This window comes from Eubalaena glacialis, chromosome 1 (genome assembly GCF_028564815.1).
Source record: "Eubalaena glacialis isolate mEubGla1 chromosome 1, mEubGla1.1.hap2.+ XY, whole genome shotgun sequence".
In the NCBI taxonomy this organism is placed as follows: Eukaryota; Metazoa; Chordata; class Mammalia; order Artiodactyla; family Balaenidae; genus Eubalaena; species Eubalaena glacialis.
Genome location: NC_083716.1, coordinates 234,355,076 through 234,371,269, shown reverse-complemented (window position 1 = coordinate 234,371,269; position 16,194 = coordinate 234,355,076). Strand labels below are relative to the sequence as shown.

Below are 16,194 nucleotides of genomic sequence, written 5' to 3'. Positions count from 1 at the left end.
TTGAGGAGCACATAGTTACAGGACCATGAAAAGAGGCGATTAAATAGATACTTTGTCCTCGCACTTAATATCAGAGAATAAAAAATTAAAGAACTGACTCTAACAGGATTTGCTGGGAACAAATTTTAATGAACAAAACACATCCACCAGTAACTCCTTCCCAGGAGTTCTTTGATTATGTCATCCTTGTTTTTAATTCCTGAGGTTCCAAAGGAACCTTGTAAGGCCGACTTCCTTATGAGCTGACTCCATCCCAGAGCCCTAGTGTTCAGGCCAGAGCCCTGTGCCGTGGTCTTTCTCCCCCATGACCCCGCAGACCCCCTCATGTCCAGCCCATACCTCGACATCACAATTCCTGATGAGGGGTTCCCTGTTGGAGACCATGCCCCAAGCCGCGATGCCGATGGCCACTATGTTCTCCTCTGAATTCCTGCTGATGGTGTTATCTCTCACTACCTCTCCGATGTACTTCATCAGCCCATAATGGGTGCCTCCAGTGAGAATCCAGGCACCTGTCGACAAGAGAGAAGAACAAACGGTCAGCTGGCTCTGCATAAGTTTCCCATCCTTTGCTCGACCCCTAAAGAAGCCCCACCCGTGAGCACGAGGACGCGGCATTACTGGCCACACTTTGGACTGGGCTTGACCTCTGACCGTATAGAAAGGAAGGAGAAGAAGATCTCCAAGTTTCTAAGAGTTTCTGGTTTAAAAACAATATGGATTCTGGACCGCACTCTAGACCCACATCATCAGACTCTCCGGGAGGTGGGAGCAGGGCACCTGCCTCTTTAACCAGCCTCTCGGGTAGATCTTTTTATGGGTAACGAATGCCTGGCCTGAGCCTTTGAGCAAGTTCGGCAACGTCATCATGGAAAGCGGAGCGGTCTGCTCCCAGAGCCCCCTCAGGGATCCTGGTGATCTTCCTGGCCTGACCCTGGTGCCTACGATTTAACTTTACAATTACACAGTTTTGCACACTGGTATTTTAAGGTTTTTATTTGATGATTTTTGCAGTGTCACAGGTGTTGCACAGTTTTGTTTTTGTTTTCAAAGTTGAAGTAAATAATACCTACAAAATATTATCATCTCACATAATAATAGAATCTAAAGTTGGAAATGCCCCTAGTCTAATATGCTACCCACGCAGGAATCCAGCCTGAGGCTGGGTCACCAGCCTCCCCTGATTAGCTCTGGTAATGGAAGCCTCAGGAGTCCCGAAGCAGCCCCCTCCTGCAGCTGTTAGAAAGTCCTTTTGTTCATTTTTGTCTCCATTCTCTAACTTTGCTACAGTCTTCCTGATGAGGAACTAATTTAGTCCTCTCCCACATAAGAGTCCTTCCAATATTTTAAGGTAAATGTGATGTAGTTCTTAGACGTTTCAGACCCAATTCCTTCAGCCAGCTCTCACTGGAGGTGAACTCCAGACCCCTTGGCAGCCAGCCTCCTTCCTGCAGACAGATTTCAGTTGTCAACATCCCCCTTTCAAATGAGGCAATGGGAGGCACAGTAGCTCTCCACAAGGAGACAAGTAACCTCCCTGCTCTGGCCCCTCACTTCATCTAAGTAGATGTCCCAGCCTGGGGACTTTTGTCTGCTTTGTTCTACTCTATTCCCAGCACCTAAAACAATTCCTGACACATAGCAGGCATTTAAGAAGTATTTGCTGAATGAATGAATTATGTATGTTCAGATCTAGTAGTAAGGAAGTTGAGTTGCTGGGTTTCATAACAAAGTAACTACCTACAGTGTGGTCCCCTCTGACTGGTCAGGAAATTAAGAATAAATGGGGGAGGGTTGCCACAGTTTCTTCCTGACATTAAGGAAAAATGTATCTAAAACAAGACATGCTTCCTTAGTTCTGTCAACTAATATTCTTAATAAAGAAGTTTTTTAAATGTTAGCCTTAGATAAACTAATAAAATAAAGGATAGGCTTTGATACATGGAATCTAATCTTGAAATTAGAGTTTAACATTCTAGTTAAACTCAGATGGAAGTAAGGTTGCAAAAACAATTTGCCTATACTCTTCAAAAATGTCCTGAAAGACTGAAAAAAGCTAAACAGTAGTTCCAGACGAAAGAAACGTTTTCAGTTTCCTGTGATATGAAAAGCTAAATGGATCGGAATCCAGACAGATAAAAAAAATTTTTTTTCTCTGAAGACATTGTTAAGATAATTAGCAAAACTAAACCAAGGACTGTTTGTTAGATAACAGTGTTGGTCAAGGTTAACTTTCTCAGGTTTGATAGTTGTATCGGGTTATCTGAGAGAACACCCCTGTCCTTCAGGGATGCTCACATATTTAGGCACTAAGCGTTATGATACCTAAAATTTACTCTCAGGTGATTTTTTTTTTAAATCATAATATGTGGATATTTACAGAGAGAGAGAAGATTAATATGGGAAAATGTTAACAATTGGTGAGCCTAAGTGAAGGGGGTACAGATACTCCTTGTATTATTCTTCCAACTCTCCTGTAGGTCTGACATTTTTCATAATAAAAAGTTAAAAAGAAAAAAATAAGCTGAATATTTCAAATAACACAGCCACGATTATTTGTTTTGATCTCCATCAGACAGTTACCTGGTGCTTACAACCTGCCAGGCACTAACACTATTTCCAAAACACACCAAAGAGCAAACGAATGAAACTTTCCTTTTTGATTCGCCAGAACACTCTGGGTAAAAGTTCACACGTAAAAATAACAAAATGAAAATTTTAGATTAAAAGAAACATAAAATTACCCACAAGGAAGCTCCTTGACGCTGAGTTTAAAGAGGTACTGTGTCCCCACCCTCCACCTACCCCCTCACCACCGGCCAGAGCTCCCGGTCTGTCCCTTCCTTGAAGGATCTTGCTTTTAATTAAGATAATGATTAATCATACAGTTCTAGAGCATCTGGAGTCTGCGCATGATTGCAAAGGAGAATCTCGTTCCCTCTCTGAAGACGCTGCGCAGCCTGGATGGACAAACCCGCGGGCGCAAGGTCCCCGCCGCCGCAGGGACGGTCCTGTGGCTGCAGCAGCGACAGCCGCGTGGACGCAACGGGGACCGACGCACCCTTCGACTGCGCGATGTAGATCAGGCGGCTGAAGATCTTGCGCATGCGCGGCTTCAGGGCGAAGTTTTTGGCGCCGCCGGTCACCGAGATGACCAGGTTGGGCGTTTTCAGGTGCCAGTGCTGGGTCAGCAGCTCGTAGAGGGTTTCCGCGTCCGTGTCGCAGGACAGTCGGATATACTGTGGGGAAGAGGGGAAGCATCAGTATCGCAGGTGTTCTCCTGATGGTGGGGCTTAGCCCAGTTTACCTGCTCCTTGGGGAGGGGGAGAGGGGAGCGCGTTGCAGCCGAGGAGCGTCCCCTTGGGGAAGTGGAAGGAAGGCAGTGGAGTGGGGGCGGGTGTGGGTGCCCCTGCAGGGACCGCCCCCCCACAAGCCGGCTGGAGAACTTGGGACTTTATCCTAAAGGGAGTGAAGCACGTGTGAGGCGTTCTAAGCAGAGTAGAAGCCGGATGCGATTTAAATGTTAGCGAGTCCTCCAGCGGTAGTGTTGACTATGGGACAAGACAGGTAGGGAGAGATGCAGGGAGGTGAGATAGTGGTGGCCCGTCCTGCGACAGAGGCCTTGGGAACAGACAGAGTGGACAGAGCCGGGTCACCTTCCAGGGCTGCAACAGCAGGGCCTGGGGAGGTGAGGAGTCAAGGCCCAGCTTCCAGCTGCCTGAGGACGGTTGTGTCACTGGCACGGAGGACACAGGAGGATTTAAGGAGACTGTTAATAATTGCCAACTGAAAACTGGCATTGCCATCTGCCTCTACAAGGGTGAAGTCAACAGCCACTGCAGTCGCTGACCTTCATCGCCCCCTGAAAGGAGTGCAGGGTGGAGATAGGAATGAGGCCCTCTGTGCTTGGGGAAAACTGGCAGAACAGGCCTTCAGATAGTTAGGTACTTTTCAGGAGATTTTATGAGCCCAAATTCTTGCATCTCCTCGTATCTGGAAAAGCACTAAAATCGTTAACGGAGACATCTGCTCCTCGTGACGAGCAAGAAAGCTCTGCCAAAATGCGTGCTTGACGGCACGTCCCCCCTGCACTAAAATCAGAGATAACACTGCCCCCGCCCCCTTTGGAGCAGTTCCTCAGAGCTCTCTGAGATGCTGTCTCCTGGGCTACAGTCCTCATTTTGCCCCAAATAAAACTTAACTCACAACTCTCATGTTGTGCTTTTTTTTTTTTCATTGGACATAATCATTAAACATCTTTGTAGAATCCTGTGTAAGAGCCTGCAGTGTGACTGCGTAGAGGAAAATGTCACCTTATTCAAGGCCACATTTATTCTCAAGAATGTCACACACCAAACTAAACCGGATGATTCACAAGTGCATTTGTCAGGCCTTTTGTAGCAGTGAGGGCCAACGTGGATGTCACATGAGCCTGCCCTGTGCCTGGAGAAAGGACCCTGGGTGACAAGCCAGTCATCACCCGTGGAGTGCTGCCATGGCACATAATCTAATCACAGCTTTTGATTTTCACAAGATTTATCTTTTTCTGCAATCATTTTTGGATTGACTACCCATCTCTCCCGCCTCCACACATACTATTAGACAATTCAAGGTAACTCAAGGTAGCCCACACCACGTTAGCATATGGATTAGCTAGTTCAAGTAGGAAAGCATTGCTTACCTTCCCTTTCTTCCCCAGAGTCTCAAATTGAATATCCCCAAAAGCATCAGTGGGAAATTCCTTGGTGTGTTTCTTGTAATTCCATTTCTCATTTTGGTTGATCTGGGTGCCTTCTATGTGCTGGCTCTGGGTATAGCCACACTTGCACACATTTTCCCTGAGTGGAAGGATATTGATGGGAAGGAATAGCTTTCATTAAACCTGCTTAAATATTTCATCACGTTTCTTAGAATAGACCACACACGATTAGCTTAAATAAACACAAAAAGAGATTTCACCATCACATCTAATTTTCAGACTATTTTCATCATCTCAGTTGGTTGTTTAAAAACTATCTTGGTGGGCTTCCCTGGTGGCGCAGTGGTTGAGAATCTGCCTGCTAATGCAGGGGACACGGGTTCGAGCCCTGGTCTGGGAAAATCCCACATGCCGCGGAGCTACTGGGCCCGTGAGCCACAACTGCTGAGCCTGCGCGTCTGGAGCCTGTGCCCCGCAATGGGAGGGGCTGCAATAGTGAGAGGCCCGCGCACTGCGATGAAGAGTGGCCCCTGCACCACGATGAAGAGTGGCCCCTGCTTGCCGCAACTAGAGAAAGCCCTCACACGAAAAACGAAGACCCAACACAGCTAAAAATAAATAAATAAATAAATAAATAAAGTAGCTATTAAGAAAAAAAACTATCTTGGTGTTTTACCCCTGTGACATGGAAGATCCAGGCAATACAATACAATTGTATAATCTCTGCTGAGAAAGAAGAAAGCATGAATGCAGGGAGAGGTGGGGATAAAAGACAAACAGAGAAGACTTCTTGAGCCTCCACATGCTCCAGCCACGGTCCTAACAATTCTAGACTCCTAGCCACTTCTCTCGCTCAGGTTCTGCATGGCATTTCTATTTCCTTAGAGTAAATCTCCCCATTTAGGTTACGCTAGCTCGGGTTCCTTGCAACTGAAAGTCTTAATTACTATAAGTATGGAAATTATCTGTATTCAAAAATATATGTCAAAACAGTCAGTATTTTCTAGAGCTATAAAAATTGAGCTAGAACCTGGATCCAAAGTCACTCCTCCACCAGAAATCTTGCCTCTTTTTCAGAACAGTTGCCTGGGGCATCACTCAGTTTGGCCAAGAAAAAAAAAGTCAACCAGAATTGATTACAATGGACTTAGCCTTTTCTCTAACTAAGCCCGGGGGCACTTCCTGAGCCAAGGCTGCTCCCAGCGGTCTCAGGGTTCTCCTCACTAGGGTCCAAGTTGGCTTCCTCCCCTCTCTCTTTAGCTGTTACTGTCCCACTATCCTTTGGGGTCTGTCCACACCCACCCAAGTTCATTGCAGGATTGGGGAGGGAATTCCCTGCCCCATCTGTCTTTGCTACAACTGAAGACCAACTCTCGAGCCCTTTTCCCTTCCAAGGGTAGGGGTGTGTCACGGGTGACCTCTGTCTCCATCTTGATGATGGGGCTGGTAGCCCTCCAAGCACCAATTTACATGAACTGGCTTACAAATGGAGAAGAGGCAGGAAGAATGCCAGGAAGGCGTCAGGAGCACAGATATATGGAGGAGGCAAAGGAGTGACAGAGAGGGGAGACGGAGAGGACGGGAGAGCGTCAGGACGCTAGTTCTACCCCTCGGCACAAGTCTGAATCCTTTGGAGCTACACTGTCAATATAGTAGCCACTAGCCATGTGTGGCAATTTATTTTAAATGTAATTTAATTTAACTTAATTTGAAAATTCAGTGCCGTGGTTGCACTAGCCACATTTCAAATGCTCACTAGTCACAAGTGGCTAGTGGCTACCATATGGGACGATGCAGATAAAAAAATATTTCTGGGACTTCCCTGGTGGTGCAGTGGTTAAGAATCCGCCTGCCAACGCAGGGGACAGGGGTTCGAGCCCTGGTCCAGGAAGATCCCACATGCCGTGGAGCAGCTAAGCCCGTTCACCACAATTACTGAGCCTGCACTCTAGAGCCCGTGAACCACAACTACTGAACCTGCATGCTGCAACTACTGAAGCCCGCGTGCCTAGAGCCAATGCTCCACAACAAGAAAAGCCACCACAATGAGAAGCCCGCGCACCGCAACAAAGAGTAGCCCCCGCTTGCCGCAACTAGAGAAAGCCCGCGCGCAGCAGCGAAGATCCAATGCAGCCAAAAATAAATTAAATAAATAAATTTTTTAAAAAGTTTTTTTAATTTAAAAAAATAATATTTCCATCATAGTAATAATAGAAAGTTCCGTTACACAGAGCTCGTTACAGCAAAAGTAATGTCCTTCCTTTTTCTACCTAGAACCCCGCCTGGCCGAGGCAGTGAGAACTGAAGAGAATAAACCCAGATCCAGGGACTTACAGCCTCAGGAGTGCCAGGAGGTGGCCCCTAAGCTGGACAGCAGTGTCTCAGAGGGTACCTGGCAATAGGAGCCATGGTCTGGCATCACTCCCTAGTGACCACACAAGAAACAGACATCCGAAAGGGTTTAAAGTAGAGAAACATGAGTGATCTGGGCTTAGCACATGTGAGGCAGCTCTGGGGAGATTTGGGGCAGCCTATGTCAGCTGATGTGGCAAGTAGCTGCAAAATTACAGTATCACTATTACTAGTCATTTCCCTTGATTCACTTGTCCGATGAGTAATTCAGATTACACAGAGCATCCCCACTGCTGATGGAGAGATGAAAATAATAAATACAAGAAGTTAAAATCTTATGGAGTCTTGACTCTGGTCTATAACCTTGGGTCCCCTCTGACATGGGCACTGGAAGACCCTGAGGTTTTCCTGTCCTCTGCTGGTGTTGTGGAGGGCGGGGACTGCTCACCACATCTCCCTTTATTTGGGGCCAGACTTGAGTGGTAGTCAAGCACCATAAGGTGGGCAGCCATAGGTTTCCGTACCTTGCATCCACTTCTCCTTCTGCTAGTAGGAACACCCTGATCTTCCTTTGAGGAATCATCCTTTCCACACCAGGTCCATGTGGACACAACACCCAAGGCTGGCCAATCACACATTCCATTGCCCAGTTGCAGCGATTAGAGTGGGTGCCTGACCCCTGCCAGGCCAATAAGAGCCATGAACATGAGCCCAGGACTTTGGGTGGAATTGCTAGGAACAAGGCCCTCTTTCCCCTCACTGGTAAGCTGAAAAGGTGTCAGCCAGAGTTGTGGTGTCCATTTTGCCACCACTAATAAAGAGCCTGCCCACCCAGAGAAGGACAGAACCACAGGTAGAAAGAGGCAGGGTCTCGGTGACACTGAGCGCTGGATGTGGCTGCCCCATTACAATTACCACTCACTTAGGCCAATTAGACCGGATATCTGCAACTGACAAGGTGCTGACGATTACAGTCGGCCCGAGACAGGATTGTTCTTAGAAGGGGCAGGAGCTGGGCATAAAAGGAATGCACAAGGAGGAATCAGAAAACTGAGTTCAATCCTTCATCTACCCCCTGCCAGCCGTGTGACCCTGGGTAAAACGCTGAGCCCCTCCAGGCCTCACTTGCTTTGTCAGTCAAATGATAACAGCTACCTTGGAGGGCAGTTGTAGAATTAGTAGTCAAGTACATGAGTCCCCACGACCTAGCCAATGCCCAATAAATATTTGTTGAATGAGTGAACGAATCCAAACAGTGTTTTCTACCAGTCAAACAAATAGATTAACAGCAAAATCTTTCAGGGGAACATGTGGGGAATAAATAGCTGACTCACAGAGCTTATACTCTGTCAAAATGACTCGTAATGACTAAGTTTATACCAATGACAAAATAGAGATCTCTTAGTTTTTCCAATGTTCGCTTTCTAATTCATACAAAGTAGGAAAACACATTGATCGAGAACTTTGTACGGCAGGGATTTTATGTATCGTCCCACTGCACCCTTACTACAACCCAGGAGGTGTACTTTGCCAGCGGTTTAGGATAAGAGGATTCAGTTCAGAAAAGAGAATAATTGGTTCAGGTTCATGCAGTGAGCAGGCAGCCGGGCCAAGGTTGGACCCAACGCTGATTCTAAGGCTTCTGCTCTTACTGCCTTCCTCTGTGCACTGCCTCCGTTCAACAGAGTCAGTGCTTTCATTGCAAACTACAGCAGCAACTAAACAATCAATTAATAGCTGGACTATTCTATATAGAATGGATAAACAACAAGGTCCTACTGCATGGCACCAGGAACTATATTCAATATCCTATGATAAACCATAATGGAAAAGAATATTTTGAAAAGTAGGTTACCTATGTTCATAACTGAATCACTTTGCTGAAATTAACACAACTTTGTAAATCAACTATACTTCAATTAAAAAATATTAATAGCTAGACTCTCTCCTATCACCAGTAAGCAAAAGAGAGGGGGCAGAGAGGAAAAAGATGAGAGGGAGGGAGGACTAAAATCACTTCCTTAGATCCCAGGGCACCTTCTGTGGGAAACACCAGAGGTCAGTCCACTTATCACTGGCCCACTAGGTAGCATTCGCTGAGGACCTCCTGTGGGCAGAGCTGCTGGAGATGCTCCCCAAGGCTTTTGTGACTCAGCCTCGATGTTTCAAAACACACGAGATTCAGAGAAGATGAACACCCGATCAGATGGGAAGGGCCACAGTCAACAGCCTGACAGAGGAGCCGGTCAGATTGCCACGTGTGCGCGTGCCTGGGGTCTCCTGCCAACCGCTATGAAACAACAAGGTTCACTGCCATGGCCACTCCAGTGGGCTCCCAGGCTCGTGGGAATATCAAAGAGAGTGACAGCCTGTCTTGGAGCCTTTACCAACTACTGACAAAGCTTAAAATATGAAATGAAATGATACCTCTCCAGGGACAAGGTGCTTGCCAAATTCTTCCTGTTCACACACCGTTTCTGAGAATTGCAAGATGCAAACAACTTGAATAATGAACTAGTGAGCAATTTGTTTGTCTGTTGTCATGGCTGTCAATAATTTATTTTTGAACATGGTAGCGAAAAACGGAGGCAAAATAGTTGCTTACGTGGCCTTGGAATCTTTGGTAAAGAAGACACATTCCCGTTTCTTAATATTTGCTTGAATGAAATTCACCAAGTCCTTTGGAGAAAGAACATTGGAACAACACATCACTAATCTGTTCTCACCCCCTGCTGCTCTTCATGAATGACTTAAACCTACTTCAAAGGTTTTAAGGATTCACCACACATCCACAGCAACCAGCATCCATTCATGCTTTTAGAGTACACAAAGTTTGTAAAAAGAGGCATACGTTTACATTTTTATAACTAAATGCAAATTTTTCTAAAAGTTACTTGGCATCATCTTGCAACAAATGTCATTATATACATACAAAGTATGTTTTTCTGACTCTAAGGCAACTGGGGGAATATAAGCATTCATTGATAGTTTAGCATAAATAATGTTTTATTGCAGATTCTAGTTCCTCTTATGCTTGCTTTTTAAAAGAAGATATATTCCAAATGCTCCTTCGAGAGTTGCATCTGTCCCCCCATGGGCAAGGTGGTAAGGCATATCCGCGACCTAATTCTGACAAACAACGGAACGCTTCCCTTTAGTTGGCAGAAACAAACCCCTTGGAGACAGTTGAAGAATACTTCGAAAATATTTACACTCCTCAAAGTGGGAGAAGATATTTGCAACATATATTAATCATCATAAGATTGGTAAATAGAATATATAAAAGACTGTAAGTCCCTAAGAATAAGACAGACAACCTCGTGAGAAAAAGGCAAAAGACATGAGCAGGCATTAAATAAAAGAGGACACACAGATGTGTGAAAAGGAGCTCAACCTTGTCAGTAATGAGGCAAATGTGAAGTGAGACCACAATGACATCCCATTACACACCCACTAGGCTGGAAAAATTGAGAAGCCATTGGCACCAAATGCCAGTGAAGAGCCAGCCAGGGGGCCTCAGCCCGCTATGGGCGGTGAGTGAATCGGCTCGACCACTCTGGGAAACTGTCCACCACTGTCCCCTAGAAATAGTCCCTGTGTCCTGTGAATGACCTGCAAGCTCAGATGCCTGGCACTGGGCTGCCAGCTTTAGGGGTTTGTCTTGTTCCGTGGAGGTGGGGCTGGCAGCCCAAACCCACTTCCCTCAGGTCACCGGGCGCCAGCAGTTCTCAGACAATGTCATGTGGGTTTGCCCCCTGGCTTTGCACCAAAGCCAGGCCTGACTCCTCACCCCCCCACAATGAGGTCACCACGAAAAGTGAGGCGGCAGTCCCTCCCCTGGAAGAAGGTCCACCACGCCTTCAGCAGTCTCCCCCTTTGCTAGCCCCTACCACCACCAACGTACGTCCTGAGACATCAGAGCATGGGGACCACGTGCCCCAAGTTTCCCCAGAAGTCCTGTGTCTTAACCCCAGTTCCCATGAGGGAGAGGTGTTCGCCTTTACCCATCGGCCTCAAGGCGAAGAACCTTCTCCAGAGAGAACATCCCACATCCAGGAAGGCTCAGAGTGGCCCTGCTCCTAATAGCAAAACCCGAAACCCAAATGTTCACCCCGCTTAGGCTGGACAAATTTGCACAGGATGGGGCGTGGCCCAGCAGGAGTGAATCAACAGCCATGACACCTGGCAACACAGAGGGACCACAAACGCAGGATGGTGAGCGAGAAATGAATTCACAAAGGAATACTTATTGTGTAATTCCACAAATATCAAAACAGACAAAACAAAGCCACGTATTGTTTACGGACATATATTCAAATCATAAGCTTATAAATAAAAGCAGGACCAGGGAACACAAAATTCAGGATAGCTGTCGCCTTTGGCATGGAGGGCATGTGGGGGACTCCTGAAAAGGGCTGATGGTGGGTGCAAGCGTGTTCATTTTATTATTCTTCCTTAGGCTGGGAATTTACATTTGCATGTTCTTTTCTACAAATAATAAAAATGTAGAGAGCAAAAATAAATCCTACACTCATCTGAACGTGAAAAATTTTGAAAACCTGTGATGCCCTTTCTTCCTCAGAATATTTTCTAGCTCTTCACTAATTTTAAGTCTACTTAACACAGATGAAGAAAACTCAACAGTATAAGCTTATATGTATAAGCTTGTGAAATCGATGATGGTGGAGGAGGGGTGGTGATAAAAACTGCCTTGTTGCTGAAAGTTCCCTCTGGGGACTTCCCTGGCGGTCCAGTGGTTAAGACTCACGCTTCCACTGCAGAGGGCATGGGTTCGATCTCTGGTCGGGGAACTAAGATCCCACATGCCATGAGGCATGGCCAAAAAATTTTTTAAAAATTAAAAAATAAAGGCCTTTTAAAAAAAAAAGTTCCCTCTGAAAAATGTACTTTGCAAAGGTGTGTATTCTCAGAGGCAAACAGGACCTCTCCCCCCATAACTGGGATGTACTTGGGTGGTCTCAGAAATTCTACCCACAGGGCAGCTGGCATCTCTGAGGGGAGCAGGAAATCCATCCAGAAATCCCATGGGAGCCCAAAGGAGCAGGGCAAGGGAGAGCCAGCCTTTGCCTCCCAGAGGCACCCACGCCTGCGTCCAAGTGTGATCCGGAAAGGCCTTTTCTGCCCTCCCAGAGAGGTCTGTCACTGCTGGAGGCTGGAGGAGGGGGCATTGGAGAGGCCACCAGCGTCCTCTGCCCACTGTGTAATTCTCACCGGACCAGGGTCAAGGTGACGGCAGGTGCAAAATCTAAGGAGGCGCAGGGTGTTGGGAGTGGCAAGTGCACGGGCGCCCCCGAGAACCCCACCCAGCAGGTCAAAATACTGACGTGCCCAGCACCCCAGAAGCCCCCGCCCAGTCCCTCCTCCTTCCTTCTTCCAAAGTTAGCCACCGCCCCGACTTATAACACTCTAGTCGGCGGAGGCTTGGTACCAGACTGGAACGTTGTCTTTATTTCCTGACAAATGGGAGTATTCGCTAGGACATGAGCATGAACAGAAAGCCTGCGGGAACCACTCGAGGTGGTTGGGGGATGGAAGAGGCAGCGCAGCACAGCGGGAAGCCTTCTGCCGGGCCCACCACCCCGAGTCCGCTCACCCCTAAGCAACAGCTAGTGTGTCTCTATGTCCTGAAGGCAACATGGACACGGGCTTGGAAGGAGGAGAGACAGGTGCCACGGAGAACAGCTAGAAGCTACGGCAAGAACAAATGCAGACCCAGAATAAGCCCCCAGCCACAGAGTTGAAGAAAAGGACTTCAAGAATCACTTCCAAGGTGAACCCACAGGGATGGAAGCAAGAACACCAAGCATGAAATAGTAAAAGGAATATTAAAAGTGCAGTATTTAGGATTTCATAAAAGTCAGTTAACAAGTGCATTCTTGAATGGATAAACAACAAGGTCCTACTGTACAGCACAGGGAACTATATCCAGTCTCCTGTAATAAACCGTAATGGAAAAGCATATGAAAAAGCAGGTGTATATATGTGTAACTGAATCACTTTGCTCTACAGCAGAAATTAACACTGCTATTTTTTTTTAAAGGCCAAAAACAAGTGCATTCTTTAGCAACTTAAGGTTACAGTCACAATCTTCAAAACGGGAATGTTTGAAAAACTACACAGAAAAGAAAATGCCTCTACGTTCGACAAAAATAATCCACAGAACAAAATGCCATACGTTGAGATATGATCATTTTAAAGAAGGAGTATTGGTCCCCAAAGAATCCTAGTTGCAAAGTGATGCTTTCTGACATAACAGCGGGCTGGGGGGCGAGGCTGAACTCACGCTCTCGCTGTAGGACACGTCTGTGCTGCGAGACGTGCTGGAGTACAGGGTCCGGGTGCTGTCCGGCGTGCCGTTCCTTCTTTTCCTCATGCTGAGCCGGGCGCCCTTGAAGGACATCGGTTCTCCTGTGGAGAAAGGGGAGGGAGGGTAAGATGGGGTCACAAACGGTGGACGGGCTTCCCTGAAAGCTTTACTGCGAGGCCCTCCCCGCCGCCCTCCCCTCCCCCTCTCGCTGTCCGCCACGCCCCAGCCCCTTCCCGCCCCCCACCCCCAAAGGACACTGGTCCCCCTGCCTCTGCTCTCCTTGCTTCATTCCTCCTCGTCCTCCAGGACCCAGCTTGAGTTCAGTCCTTCCATACCCCTTCCCTGGCCGCTCCCGTCTGGGCAGGGCCCTCCTGGGTGCCCCCTCTCCTATGGGAGGTGGGATCCCGCATCCCAGACCACCACGCATAGGAGGTGCACCATAGCTCCTTCCAAGTTAATGGATTTGTAGTGAAGGAACTTGAAGAGCTGTAACTAGCGGCTTGTAGCAGCCAGAGGACCGGCTGGCTGGCGGCAGAGAGGAGTCCTGCCCTGATGCGGTCCAGTGAAGTGGGAGAAGGACCTTGACCCACAGGGGCAGTAGGGCCTGAGGGCCCGTGTGCTCCAGGTCACCCTGAGACTCGGAACCGGCACGTGGTTCCCAAGGACACCCGGCAACAATTCCCTCCCAGCCTGGAGAGCAGGCCATTAGCCCGGGCAGCCCAGAAGCCTCAGTTGCCATGGAGATGCCTCTGGGCTGCCCCCTGCTCTTCTAGGGCTCAGACCCTCCCATCCCAGCTGCAGGAGCCCCCCGTCCCTCTTGTCTCCCAAACACTATCTCAGACCCGTATCCACAGAGAGCTACTCCACATCCCCAGGCTGTCCGGCAGACACAGCAAACAAGACGTTTCTAGAACAAGGGCATCATTCTTCTCCTACACCCCGCCTCCCTGTGTCTCCTCCTGGGACCAAGCTCCCCCAGCTGCCTGTGACCTCTGCCCCCACCCTCACCTCCGTCATCACCACATCCAAGTGGCAGTCCCACCCCCTCGCTCCTCCCCAGCCCCTCCAGTGGCCCGCAGCTGCCACCTGGGCCCTTCTTGCTTCCCCAGCATGACTGCACCCACCGACCTCTCCTTCTGGGCCAGGCTCCTCATGGGGCCCCGCTTTCCCCATCTGGGTCCCACCGTCTGTCTGGAACCCTCTTCCCCAAACCCTGCCCAGCTGCTTATCTCCTGCCCATCCTACGGGCCTCATGCACCATCTCTTCAGGGAGGTACCTCTGACGCCCAGGCTGGCGCAGGTGCCTGGTGGCCTGTTCTGGAAGCACCATCTCCCCTCCACCAAGCCGTGTGTATCCTGATTTGTTACATGATCTATTTGGCCCCTGTCTGCCTACTTAAGTCAAAAACCAGATCTATCTGTTCAGCACTATATTTCCAGAGCCTGGCACAGAGCACAGAGTAGAATTGTACCAATATTGATAGAGTAGAATTGTACCAATATTTATTGAGTGAATAATCTAAGTGATTACATAACACTCCCTCCCACCCTCAAAATCCTCTTTCAGTTTGAAAATTACTTCCACCTCGCCTTCCATACCCCCTGCACGAGGAAAGGCCTGAGAGCCACGGCTCAGCCACACAACTCCTGAGCCCTCAGCCTGTCTCCTCCTCCAGACCACCCGTCCCAGCCTCAAAACCCTCCCACGCCACAGACACCGATGCTTCTTCAAAGCCCGCTCAGAACCCTCAGGCCAGGCTGTTTAAAACAAGGAGCGCTTCTTTTACTTCTCTCCCCAGGCATTTCACGGAGAGGCTCAGAGTATTAATTGGTACTTTACATACATTATGGCAAAACCGCAAATCAATCCTGCAAGGTATTTACTATGAACCCCATACAGCAAATGGCTTCTAAGTAGGGCACCAACAGTCAGGAAATGATTTCATTTGCTCACAATGAAAAAACTGCCTATTTCGTTGCAACGGAGAAAAGTGTATTTTTGCTTTTTCATCACAGTTCAGTCAAATAAGAAATGGGAAAGCTGTGTAAGAAATGCAGAATCTGCCCTGTTCTGACATTTCACATGCCTTTATTCGATGTTAGTTTCTAACTGGTTTTCTGAGGCCAGGTGATGTTCAAGGTGACTAATTACGAGTCCAGGCGGTCTTCATACCATCTCACATACCAGGTATTCCAGGTGTACCGTTTATCCATCTCCTAAACACATGCAGGAGCTAAGGGTTCGGTGTGAAAGGGGTGTCTAGGAGGAGGGACATAGGCCAAGGACCAAGGGCTTCCAGGGGGGTCTGGAGAGGAGAGGAGAGGGTCCAGAGGGGCCCCCCCAGGAACCTCGGGAAAGAGGGTGGCCCGCCCCTGAAAGGGGGTGAACTGGAAAAGTAGGAGGACAACCAGGAGGAGGAGGGAATGAAAGTCACACCAGGGAGAAACCAGTAGATGATCACACACTAAGGAAACGTCATAAAATCACACCACTGGGTTGAACAACACAAAATCCAGTAGAGAAAATGGGCAAAAGAATCCAAAGCCACCAAACAAGGGAACACAAGTCACTAGTAAACACAAAAACATGCTAAGCCTTCCTAGTAATAAAAACAATAAAAGTCCAATGACGATGAAACACCCAGGGGAGATATTTCAGATGACAGCATTTGATGTTGGGAAGAGTTTAGTGGGACAGACACTCTCATATCATTGTTGGGGGGGGGGGGCTAAAAATCATCTTCCTGCCTGCAAAAGAATGTGGCAATAATGTAGCAAGACATTTAAGTATTATCATTGTTGACCCAGTGAATTA

At 47.9% G+C, this 16,194-nt stretch overlaps 1 protein-coding gene across 1 annotated transcript in view; it reads right to left on the bottom strand.

Annotated features, from left to right (window-relative positions):
- TRPM8 (transient receptor potential cation channel subfamily M member 8) overlaps positions 1–13,472 on the bottom strand; it is a 79,510-nt gene extending 66,038 nt beyond the window's left edge. Inside the window, exons 1-5 of the mRNA XM_061206073.1 lie at positions 13,356–13,472; positions 9,657–9,730; positions 4,682–4,838; positions 3,062–3,239; positions 340–512 (exon numbers count right to left, since the gene is read on the bottom strand). Coding sequence (XP_061062056.1) covers positions 340–512; positions 3,062–3,239; positions 4,682–4,838; positions 9,657–9,730; positions 13,356–13,472 — 699 coding nt within the window. The remainder of the gene's footprint in view (positions 1–339; positions 513–3,061; positions 3,240–4,681; positions 4,839–9,656; positions 9,731–13,355) is intronic.
- Positions 13,473–16,194: the final 2,722 nt, after the last annotated feature.